Below are 12,950 nucleotides of genomic sequence, written 5' to 3' on the forward strand. Positions count from 1 at the left end.
GGGTATCCCGATACTGGCAAAATTGATACCAAATTACTTTGGTAAGGGACAAAGACTAGGCCTACTAAAAATAATTTTCTAGTAATTTTTATAATCTAGCCTTATACTTTGCTAAAATTCAAGCATAGAAAAAATATAAATCACTCATGATTTAACGTGGTTCGGAGTATTGTTCTCGTACATCCACGATGATCCTATCTCACTCTTAATCTCGATAGGGGATGTTTCACTAATATATATAGGAAATGTTACATCAAGCCACTCTTAGAAAGACATCTTTTCTTTGGTTTATAAATTGATTGATCCATGCATTGAGATTGAATTCCCTTTCCTAGTTTGGCAGTTTTCCTTTTCTTATTGTTGTAATCAAGGGATCGTTGATTTTTACTTTCCTCAATTTTCTTTCCATTTTCATGAGCACGATTTTGTCCACCAGAATCAACTTCAGATTGGGCACCCGTTTGATCTATCATGCTAAGATCCCCCCTCAAACTCAATGGTCATGTACGAACATTGAGTTGAACCGTCCTCGAACAAAGGCATCTGTGGGTAGGGCTTTGTGGAGAGCATCCGTCAATTGATGAGAGGCGAGAATGTGTCTGACAGAGAGTTATCTGCAGGCAACAAGATCTCAAATGAAGTGAACATCCAGTTCAATATGTTTATTTTTTTGATGAAGAACGAGATTCACTGTCATATAGGTGGTACTAATGTTGTCGCACCAAAGTGTTAGTGGTTCTGAAGGAGAGATGCCCATATCTTGTAACAAGTATTTAAGCCAAAAAACCTCTGCAGCGGTATTGGCGATGACCCGGTACTCAGCTTCAGTAGAGGATGAGGTGATAGTATGTTGTTTCTTCAAACTCCAAGAGATCAAATTGCGGCCAAGAAAGATAGCATATGCCCCAGTGGATTTGCGATCTAGGCAGCCAACCCAGTCTGCATCAGAGTAAGCATGAAGTTGAGTTGATGAGTGTTGGTGGAGAAGAAGGCCATGATGGATGATGGCTTTAACATAGCGTAATATGGGTTTTGCAGCATTCCAGTTTTCAGTTGTAGGTGTGTGAGTTTATTGACTGCGTAGGAAAGATCAGGCCTAGTGATAGTGAGATATTGAAGGGCCTCAACAGTTTGGTGATATAGAGTGGCATCTGCAAAGGGTGTTCCCACCTTTGTTAGTGAGGAATTTGCTGGTAGGGGTGTAGAGAAAGGCTTGACACCAGTCATATTTGTTCTAGTCAAAATGTCAATAATATACTTTTGTTGTGAGAGAAGCAATCCTTCTGACATTGGACTGGCATGAATACCCAAGAAATAATGTAAAGATCTGTGATCTTTGAGAGAGAAGGCAACACTAAGATGATGAACCAACTTAATAACTTGATCAGTAGAATTCTCGGTAATTAGGATATCATCGACATAAACCATGACAAAAATCCTAACCTGACTGTAGTCAAGGTGAACAAGGAGTTGTCAGCGTGAGACATTTGAAAACCCATATGTAGGAGTGACTGACTGAGACAGTGATACTAGGCTCTAGGGGCTTGCTGTAGTCCATAGAGTGCTTTATGAAGTTTGCACACATAACTTGGGTGGTGTTGATCTTTAAATTCCAGAGGTTGAGCCATATATACATCTTCCATGAAGAAACACATTATTGACGTCGAGCTGTTTTATAGGCCATCGAAGTGAAGTAGCGAGAGATAAAATCGTGCGTACAGTAGCTAGCTTTACAACAGAACTGAATGTTTCAAAATAGTCAATGCCTTCAATTTGATCATAGCATAGATAGCCCTTGTGAGCATTTGAGTATCCAAGAAAGGCGTGTTTGGAGGACTTAGGTTGAAGCTTGTGTTGGCGATAAGGTTGTAAGTTTGGGTATGCAGCACAGCCAAATATTCGCAAAATTTTTAATTTGGAGGTATTTGGAATAAAATTTCAAACGGGGACTTGCCTTTGAGACCTGTTGTAGGAACGCGGTTCAATAAATATGCTGTTGTGCTGAATGCATAAGTCCAGAATTCCATCAGAACTCTTCCATGTTTAAGAAGAGAGAGGCCTGTTTCAACAAGGGTGCGATGTTTCCTTCTAGCTGTGCCATTCTGCTCATGTGTATGAGGATAGAAAATTTTCCTTTTGATATCATGATCTTGAAAGAACTTGTTAAGAGTTGCACAATCACCAATGTCAGATTGGAAAAATTTAATTTTTGAATGAAAGATATTTTGGACTTTCACCTTGAATGTTTAAAAACCTTTTCAATGTCAGACTTATATGCCAGAAAATAAATCCATGTATACTTCGAGTATTCATCTATAAAGGAAACATAATATCAATATCTATCTTTGTTAATCATGGGCGCTGGACCCCATATATCCGAGTGAACCACTTTAAGTGGTTTGGTGGCTTTGTGATCATAAGGAGTAAATGGAAGAGCATGTGATTTTGCAGATTGACAAGCATCACAAAAGTTATTGTTTTTAACATCACACTCAAAAGGAAGTTTAAATTTTCTCAAAATAAAATGAACATTATTCAAAGCAGTGTGTCAAGTCTGGCGTGCCATCTACTAATAGTCATCTGTTGTCCATAGAGAGCCACCTTCTTAGTTTGATGCTCAAAAGGAAGTTTAAATTTTCTCAAAATAAAATGAACATTATTCAAAGCAGTGTGTCCAAGTCTAGCGTGCCATCTACTAATAGTCATCTGTTCTCCATAGAGAGCCACCTTCTTAGTTTGATGTTGATTGTTTGCTGGTTGTGGGAGTTGGAGATGATAGAGGCCATTGTTACTCTTTCCTTGTAGGATTACCACTCCTGTATTTTGGTCCTTCACCACACAATGATTGGCAGAAAATTCAAACATAACTTGATTATCCTTGCAGAATTTATTCATAGATAACAGATATGAACCATTTTAGGAGCATGAAGAATATCTCGCAGAGCAATAGTAGATGTAGGAAGATGAAAAAGAGCTGACCCAATGTTTTGAATATACACACTTGATCCGTCCCCAACCTTAATGGTGTCGTTGCCTTCATAAGTTTCATGAAGTGTCATCGATCCAAGAGAATTGGTGATGTGATGGGTTGCTCCTGTGTTACGGATCCAATTTGCATCATCTAACATATGAGGAGTCTAGTGATATACCTGAGCATTTGCGGATGATGGCACATTCGAGTTGGAAGTTGTTGCTTCGGTGTGAGCTTTCCTTGTCATTTTAAAGCAATTCATGGCATTATGGGCCATTTTATCACAACATTGACAGATAATATGATTTCTTCCATCGTAATTAAATCTGTCACGTCTGAAATCAGACCTGCCTTGGCCTTGACCATGGCCTCTTTGAAGCATTGAGGGCTGTCTAAAATTTTCTGTTCGAGCTGAATATGGTTGGGCATAATGAACAGCAAGAGCAAAAGTTTCATGCTCAAGATCTTGTTTTTTTAAGTTGCGTCTCTTGTGTGAGAAGAAGGGCGTGCAAATCACTGAGGGAATATCCAATCTACACGAGTGGTCAGAGAAGTTTTGAAGGCTGAGTATTGACGAGGAAGTCCTCTGAGGATATGCATCATTAAATCTTCCCCTTCTACTGGTTTTGAAGCAACAGTGAGTTAGTGAGCCAACATCTTGGCCTTATAGAAATAATCGTCCATAGTTAAGTTCCCTTTCCTAAGTCCTTGCAGTTCTTCCTTGAGTTGCATGATTCTTGAGCGAGAATGGGCAGCATAGGACCTTTTAAGAGCAGTCCGTACTTCATATGACATCTTAAGCCCAACAACGTGTGCAAGAATCGTTTCAGATAGTGAAGAAATAATGCAACTTAAGAGAAGTTGGTCTTGTTTTATCCACGTTACATACTTAAGATTAATGGACTATGATTTCCCATCACTACTGGTGATATATTGATTTGGACATGGTTTAGAGCCATCAATGAATCCAAGCAAATCATATGAATATAGCATAGTCAACTTGATGTTCAAATATTGTTGTAGAGTGGTTGGTGCAGGCAATAAGGGTGAAGTAGTACCTTGTAATGATGTCCTTGTTGGATCTCCAATCGATGCCATGATGAACTAAGGAGAGGATGCCGGCTAATGAAAAGAAACGAGCACCAACCAAAGGTCTTAGTAACAATATCAAGCTCAAGCCACTAGAATCGGTAGAAGGTGAAGTTTTAACTTGAGGAGGCAGTGATGAGAACACACACAGCAGAGTGACGCTTATTTCCAGTCGATCAAGCAGAGAGATGTCGACCAATGTTGAAAGAAGCGTACGCTTCTTACAAAATATGAACAGCTCAAGGCATTTTTTTAAAAAAATGCCTTGAGGCATGGGTGTGAGGCGCACCCTTCCCTGAAGCGTGCGCCTCAGTACTTGAGGCGTACGCCTCAAGGACACATTAATTGAAAATTAATTAGAAAAAAAGAGAGCTGACAAGCAAATGGCGGGAGGTCGTCTGCTCCTATGCTAAATCCGTCACGAGGGTCTGTGCAAGGAAGAAGACAGAGGGGATGGAAGGATTAGCGATCAGAGGAGCCATAGCTGTCGTGCTCTCCTTGTTGGTAGCTATCAGGGCGTTCAAGCATGAGTCCTAAAGCAAATCAGGCGCATTCATGGGGTTTCTCGTGTTGTCGATCCACATAGCGGCGAGTTACAGGTGAGAGAGCGTCTTCTGCTTCTTCTGGTTGTATTCCTCCTTTGTTCTTAGTTATACTTTTTGGGGTCTCGTTTTTGTCGAGAATTGAAGTATTTCTACCTTTGGTTTCTTGTTTCATAAGATTTGGGGCGATTTATTGGTGTTCTTCTTCACCTCTTCCAAGTTGACGAAGATGGGAGAGGATAAGAAGCGCGGGGCTGATGACTCATTCAAAGTGGGAGGGCAGCGTAATTGGTATATCCCTCGTCTCTTTTCGACTTTTATGCTTTCTTGTTCTTGTTCTTGATCTGTTTTCCTCTTCTTAGTATGTTGGCCTACTTTAAATAAGTGTGACAGACAATGAGAATGTGCTGGCTGGCCTTGCCGGGTATAGTTAGCTCTAGCTGAAGCTTATAGTACTTCACAATTACATATTTATGGTACAATTCTACGTAAGGTCTAGACCAGGGGATAAGGTGAAGGAAGATTTCAGGGACGGTTTCTGAATCCGCCCAGTGACCACATGGTGATATCCTTATTGGGGAAAGAAAGGCATCGGATAAAGGCCCAATACGCCTTCATTGTTTTACCTTTCATTATTATCTCGTAAATGGACAATTAAAGGTATCCTATAATCATGGATGAAATGATTGTCCAGAAAGGGAATAGGTTTTAGTGCAGATGATGACTGTGAATCAGCCACAATATTTATGCTGAGTATGGTGATGATGGAGCTGAAAAAATGGCAAATGTGGTTGAGATACTACTAATATTGGAACTAATGACAGTGTAACCAGAGTAAGAAACTTGGAAGAAGAACCGAGTGTTCTTCTTTTCAGTGTGTAGATATAGACAAAATGTTCAAACTTCAAATCTTTTGAATCAACAATTTTCTGATAGGATTTATTTGCACAAAAAAAGTGGCAGACTGCACCATGAATTTGCTATGAAATTTTGTTTTTCATCAAATCTCTGAAAGCCACTATACAATTAGGGTACATCCAATTCCACAAATTTGACAAATCCACATTCATACTGATTCGGACTAGATTGCATTCTTTGTTAGTTGATATTGCTTTGCCACCTTTTCTTTAAATTCATGAGAATGCATTTCTCTCCTAGAGAAAAGAATCATGCTAATAGTCAGGGAGTTTATCTAGCTTGCTTCTTCCAGCCAACCTCCCTTACCTGATAGAAACTGCATAGTCTACAACAGGCTTTACAACCACTAGAGTTCTGCTAGTTGGTGCAGGGTTCAGAAGCATTCTTGTAAACAAGTCAACATGAAAAATGAAATTCTTGCAGAGGTTGCCAAACTGTCTTATATTGTATTTTATTGTGTAACTACCGATATTATCACTGTATCTTTTACATGCACCCATGCATGTTAAACAATAAGCTGAAGAATGGAGATTTTATCAGGATGAGCTCCCATCAGTTCGATCTCATTTATGAAAAGTAACTGAATGTGGATTAAAATTTTCAGATTATACTAGTTCTCCCTTCTCTTTTTTGAAAATGAGTATGTTAAGGCCCAAGGATTCAGTATAATCAGACTTCTGAAAATTTGCTCTGTCCATCATCTTATATTGAATGATAACAAGGGCCAATGGTTAAGGAATTCAACTATCCTGGTCTTTCTGGCACAGCAGATGTTCCTGCATTGTAGGCTGGTCTGCATCTGTACTGCATGTATCAGTTTCAGAAAGTTTGTTGTGATGCAGTGCCTTCTCAATCCTTCCTAGCCAAATTAACCATGGATGAGCGACCTTGTTGATGGAACAAGTGACATTGTATTTAGTGCAGATGATGACCGTGAATCAGCCACAATATTTATGCCATTGTATTTATTTGGATTTACAAATCCGTTTGTGGTTTGCATATATTGTGTATTGTTCTTTATTGATATAGGATTGCAGTCATTTTTTTCAGTTTTGTTGTTGTTTTTATAAATATTATATAATTCACAAATTTGTCCGTGAAGCTTACGCTTCGATTAACGCCTCCTCGCATCGCCTCGCCTCATAAGAGGCTCAACGCCTCGCCTCGCTTTCTCGCCTTTTACAACATTGATGTCGACTCCCAATTCTTAAGTAGAAATGGGAGAGAAAACAGGTGACTCGCAAGGAACTTCAGAAACCTACGATACTTGTAAATTCTGTAGTTCTTCACAGGATCATTCAAAAAATCTGAAAATTAGTCCAAAAATGCTAGACATCTACCTGAATCCAACGCCACCTTGCTCGATCTTCGTCTCCATTGAAAATCGTGCTCCTTAGGAAGTCACTCCTGGCTCATGGAAACACCCTGCCGGTTCTTGAACAATCATGTTTCAATCACCATAGGAAGCTTTGCAGCAACAGTAGAACGTTCAAAAATTCATCTTCTCAACTCTTGTTCCAAAAATTCTGAAATTTTGCTGGGAGAACCCTCAAATCTTGATGATTCTACGGAGCTCTTACTCGACCCCTATAGTTGCCAGAGCTGACAACGTTGGCTAAGTTTCATGACCTATTTTCGGCAGATGTAAGCTTGGATACCATGCTAAAATTCAAGCATAGGCAAAAATATAAATCACTTGTGGTTCAGAGTATTGTTCTCCTACATCCACGACGATCCTCTCTCACCCTTAATCTCGATAGGGGAGGTTCCACTAATATATATAGGAAATGTTACATCAAGCTACTCTTGGAAAGATATCTTTCCTTTGGTTTATAAATTGATTGATCCATGCGTTGGGATTGAATTCTTTTTGCTGGTTTGGCAGTTTTCCTTTTCTTATTGCTGTAATCAAGAGATCGTTGATTTCTACTTTCCTCATTTTTCTTTCCATTTTCACCAGCATGATTTTGTCCACCAAAATCCAGATTGGGCACTCGTTTGATCTGTCATGCTAAGATAAACATGGTTTTAAGATTGAATTGATGGTGAACATGTATTAAGTTTATTATTTTTTACTTTAATGCTATTTTTTTGGTAATAAAAAAATGAAAATCGCTTGTAACATCAAAATTGTCGTAGCAGATAAATCATTTTCTTAAATTAGTTGAAATAAAGCATGATTTATATTAAATTGAAACAACAAGATGTTCATATTTTGTTTAAAATTATTTTAAACATGAATTTAAGTAGTCCGGTTTTTGCCTCTTCCCCCAAATGGTTTGGTATCTACCAGTTTTATACATATATTTTTATATATTTATATATACACACGCACTTACATGCACGCTTTTCTAACTTTAGCTTGTGATCAATCATGATTTAAGTTCTACTTTTCAAAAAAAAAAAAAAGGATTTCCTTCTCTTCGGTTCATTTTGTTGGGACCCTGCGCATAAGGGTGGGCATCCAGCCGGCCTGGGCCGGTGAGCCCAGCCCGGGTCCGGCCCGCTAGCCCTTGTCTCGGCTCAGGCTCGGCCCGCTAGCCCTCGACTCAGGCTTGGCCTGATAGCTCGGGTCTCGGCCCGGCCCTGGCTCATTTAAAATTAAAAAATAATTTTTTAATTATAAAATAAAATTTTTAATATAAAATATATTTAATAATAATAAATATATATTACTAAAACAAAAAAATTAAATAATCATTTTTTAATGTAAACGGGATAAGCGGGCCGGGCCGGGTTGACCCGGGCCGGCCTAAGCTAGGTTTTTCCCGACCTAGGCTCAGCCCAACGCCCAGGCTTACTTGCGCACCGCCAGACCTTTGGAAAGAAAGCAATAAGCATGGGAGACCTACAATTTGCACGTGTCTTATCTCACCCAAAGCATATCAGGATAAGATATTTTATATTATGAATGGGCAACCTCACAATATAAAAAATATATAGTAATTATTCATAAAAAAAAACTGGTAAGAGAAAGGACAGATGGGGACGCAGCAATCGGAACGCGCTGAGGGCTCTGAGGATAGACATCGACATCTCCATTCAATTATGAGGAACCCGGCCAACACCCAGGCTTACCTGCGCACCGACAGACCTACGAAAGAAAACAGACTTCCAAAAGAAGAAAACGATAAGCATGGAAGACTCATAATTTGCACGTGAGTGTCTTATCTCATAAGATTTTTTATATTATGAATGAGCAACCTTACAATATAACAAATATATAGTAATTGTTCATGAAAAAACTGATAAAAAAAAGGACAGATGGGGACGCAGAAATCGAAACGCCGTGAGGATAGAAATCGACATCTCCGTTTAATTACGAGGAAAAGACAACTACATTAGTTGCAGTGGAGCCGCCTCCACTGACCTATCTTTCTCCATCACGTGCATTACACCTCAACCACTTCCACTAAGCGATTTCCCCAAGATGGGCCGAACCCAGCATACTTGTTTTAACCATTATCCATCCAATTCTCTTAAGAGTCCTTGTCTGCCCATTGGTCGTCGGGATTGACAATATACGCCAACCTAATTCCTATAAGTATAGGTTTGTATCACTCAGATCATCACAGGAGACAATGGCTAGGCAGCCTAGGCTTGATGAACCTCTCATTGGTTCTCCAAGCAAGACCAAATCTCTCTCCCAATTACTTTTCCTTGGTGTCTCCGTGGTTGCCATCCTCTGCTTCTCCCTCCGCCTAAGCTTCCATGGCAACTCCTCTGATCTTCTCCTCATGCCCGTCTCTCCCCAAGTTTGTGCCACCACACTTCACCCAGACTCCTGCTCCAACACCTTTGTCTCCGCCGGGACAACGCCCGTAACCGCTGCCACCATCCTCGGTCGCATTTTGGAGGAGTCGATCCAGAGCCTACCCAGGCATGTGGGCACGGTCATAGCCTTGACTCACAAGGGAAACAATGGCAAAAGAGAAGCTGGGCCGCTGGCTGACTGCCTCGACCTCATGGACCAGACGGAGAGCCGGTTGGTCGACTCGCTCAATGCGGTAGCCGGTCACCCGACGGCTCAGGGGACACACGCGGACGTGCACACCTGGCTCAGTGCTGCACTCACCAACTACGTCACCTGCTTAGATGGGCTTGACGGTACTGATGCCGAGCTAGCAATGGAGTCGGAGGTCAAGTCGTCGATGGCCCTTCTCAGCACCTCGCTGGCGGTGCTCAATCAAACGCGACCGACTGCCGAGCCGATTCTCGGAGAGGTATTGGGCGAGTTCCCGGCGTGGTTGAGTCCCGGGGATCGGAAGCTCCTAACGGTCGATTCTTGGGATAAGGCAGTGAAAGCCGATGTGGTGGTGGCGCAAGACGGGAGCGGGAAGTACACGACGGTGACGGCGGCGGTGAATGCGGCCCCTTCAGGGAGCTCGGCGAGGTACGTGATATACGTGAAGAAGGGAACGTACAAGGAGCAGGTGAGCATACCGAAGACGAAGAAGAACATCATGCTTGTGGGAGACGGAATGGGCTCCACCATAATCACAGGCAGCTTGAACGTCGTGGACGGCTCCACCACCTTCAATTCTGCAACTGTGGGTACGTACCTTTTCGTTTCTTTTCCTTTGAGACGCGGTAGCTTGAAAGATTTAAGGTGCAGAACATATTGTTTTCAGCCTGCCTTGTATGAGACCTTACGTATGCCCAATTTTAGCCATGGCCGTCCGTCCCAAAGATATCACGCTATTCCTCCAAATGTGATGATTATATATACCCCATGCTGTTTATCATGAAATTCTTCTTCATTACTTCTTTTGGGAGAGCATTAGTTACTTTAGCTTTTTCTTATTCGTTTCTTATTAAAATGTCTCAAGCTTTGGTATCCAAAGCAATTAGACCTCCTGCCGGTTTAAGTAATTTTCTTTCTTTAAGTTATTGAAAGATGAACTAAAAGAAGAACAGCCACTTGGAAAAAGAAAGGGGTAAAAACAACCTTTACATAAAGTTGATCTGCCAATAACTTAGACTTTCTCTTTTATGGTGGGGACAAAGCCGACACCAGTGAGCTTCCACTAGATAGAATGGGTCCCTCAGATAAGGAAATGGGGTTCCACTTGAGATGGCACCTAGAAGGACGTGATATGGTTCAAGGACTTTTCAAAATTATTTCTAGTAATATAAATAGATAGGATATATTTATTTACCGGTACCATTTTGAATCCTTCTAGTCAGATTTCTTTATAAAAAATCTGCATCCAATTACTATTTGGTTTTAGATTGGCGCGTATATACTTTTATAATTGCATCCAATCTTGAGTTTCTGTGAAGTGTCCGATGCCTGCCACTAGTAACTGGATCTGGATGGTTCCTTTTTGATGCAGCGGCCGTGGGCGATGGGTTCATGGCTCAGGACATTTGGTTCCAGAACACAGCAGGGGCTGTGAAGCAGCAAGCAGTGGCCCTGCGCGTCGGTGCCGATCAATCCATCATTTACCGATGCCGGATCGACGGCTACCAGGACACACTTTACACCCATTCCCTCCGGCAATTTTACCGAGACTGCTCGATTTCCGGCACCGTTGATTACATCTTCGGCAACGCAGCCGTGGTCTTCCAGAACTGTCAGATAATTTCCCGGAAGCCATTGAGCAAGCAGAAGAACACAATTACCGCACAGGGACGAACTGACCCCAACCAGAACACAGCAATTTCTATCCAAATGTGCAAAATCTTGGCAAGTTCCGATCTCGCGCCAGTGAAGAGTACCTTCCCCACATATCTGGGCCGGCCATGGAAGCTTTACTCGAGGACAATTTTCATGGAGTCCTTCCTGGATGATCTGATAGCACCAGCAGGATGGCTGGAGTGGTCTGGTAGCTTTGCTTTGAACACCCTGGAGTACCGTGAATATATGAACACTGGGTCTGGTGCGGGCACCAGCAAGAGGGTGACATGGGCTGGTTATCATGCTACCACCAGCACCGCTGAAGCCCAGAAGTTCACTGTTGCCAATCTGATCCAGGGAGCGTCTTGGTTGAAATCTGCTGGCGTTAGCTTCACTGAAGGCCTTTGATCACCATCAGAATGGGCGGGGATTCTGAGAAAGTATTGAAGATATACCGCATATGAATCTATGTGATCTTTTAATTATGATTTGCCTTCTCATATCTCCACGTTAATTCTTTATTCTGGTCCAAATTCCATTTTCTTCCCTGGGTTGCTTACGAAACTCTCAGAAAGCATGTCCGCATGAATAGCATGTCAGCATGAATAACTCTCAAAATTTTGATACGAACTCATCCTCAAACCGAGTGTAAGATTGTCAAGGCTGAAATGTCCGAATCTAGATCTTTCTCTCTGCGAACACAATGGCTGAGTACCCGTCAATGCATACATCTCGGTTAAACCCAAAATGCTGCTCCATATAGCTGTGTAATTTCCATAAAGGACGTCTATGCAAAAGTACATCCATGTGACAGTCTTTGGTTCATAACAAGGCATTTATATGCATGTGTATGAAATATGAGCTCTTTGTGACATACGATATTTGCTAGCTACCTGTCAGATGGAAGTGTGTTTTTGCGTTGTATATACCTTGGAGAAATGACAAATGAGTTAATCGATGCTTTTCTTAAACCTGGGGGAATATGTATCTTCACATGTTGGTCAACAGCTCTTCCCTGTGCTTATATTGATCAAGGAACGTTTGATTCACCATTAGAAACTATGTCACCATGGTGCGGGGTGCGGGTGCCGGCACGGCACATCTCAAAAAATTTAGGTGCGGCAGTGCGGCGAGAGTATTTATTATTATTATTATTAATTTATTATAAACAATAAAAAATATTAAAAACTTATAGAAAATATTTACCACAAAAATATAAAAAATCTAATACAACATTCTAATATAACTTAACTTCAAGTATCACCATTGAAAACTTGACCCCACCGTTAACCTGATTTTACTATTTTGTTCTCAAATCCGATTGATTTGATTTTAGAACAAGTGATCTGATTTATTTAATTTTTCTACTATATATAACAAAGTAACAATAAGTCGGTCGATAAATATTTTATCCTAAAAGCTAATCTACTAGAAATAGAAAGATGTGAAAATAATTTACATGAAACAATGACGCCAAAAAATGATAACCAAAACAAAAGAGGGCCCAACCAAAATACCTAAAAGATTAGGTCGGCTGGGCTATTGTCTTCTTGTTCGCAAGATCGCAACTAAAAGGAAAGGGGAAAGCAGAGTTGGCCTCCCTCGCGCTCAGGGGTTTTGCGTTCCGTCACAATCTTGGCATTGCTCACCAGGTGGGCAGAGTTTTGGAGGAGAATGTGCCGGCCGAAATCGAAAGACGCTGTCAATCCTCGATGCAGGCCAAATCCACTGATCAATCCCCACCGGACGGAGTTCTTTGATCGACGGCCGCCGGACGCAGCGCAGAGAGAGAGAGAGAGAGAGAGAGAGA

General features: G+C 41.3%; 1 protein-coding gene across 1 annotated transcript; it reads left to right on the top strand.

Moving 5' to 3' along the window:
* The first annotated feature begins 9,069 nt into the window (after nt 1-9,069).
* On the top strand, nt 9,070-11,625 carry LOC116254478 (pectinesterase-like). The gene is made up of 2 exons (XM_031629881.2): nt 9,070-10,074; nt 10,857-11,625. The coding sequence occupies exons 1-2, from the start codon at nt 9,102-9,104 to the stop codon at nt 11,546-11,548; spliced, it is 1,665 nt and encodes a 554-aa protein (XP_031485741.1). The 5' UTR covers nt 9,070-9,101; the 3' UTR covers nt 11,549-11,625.
* The last annotated feature ends 1,325 nt before the right edge of the window (nt 11,626-12,950 follow it).

This window comes from Nymphaea colorata, chromosome 5 (genome assembly GCF_008831285.2).
Source record: "Nymphaea colorata isolate Beijing-Zhang1983 chromosome 5, ASM883128v2, whole genome shotgun sequence".
Classification (NCBI taxonomy): Eukaryota; Viridiplantae; Streptophyta; class Magnoliopsida; order Nymphaeales; family Nymphaeaceae; genus Nymphaea; species Nymphaea colorata.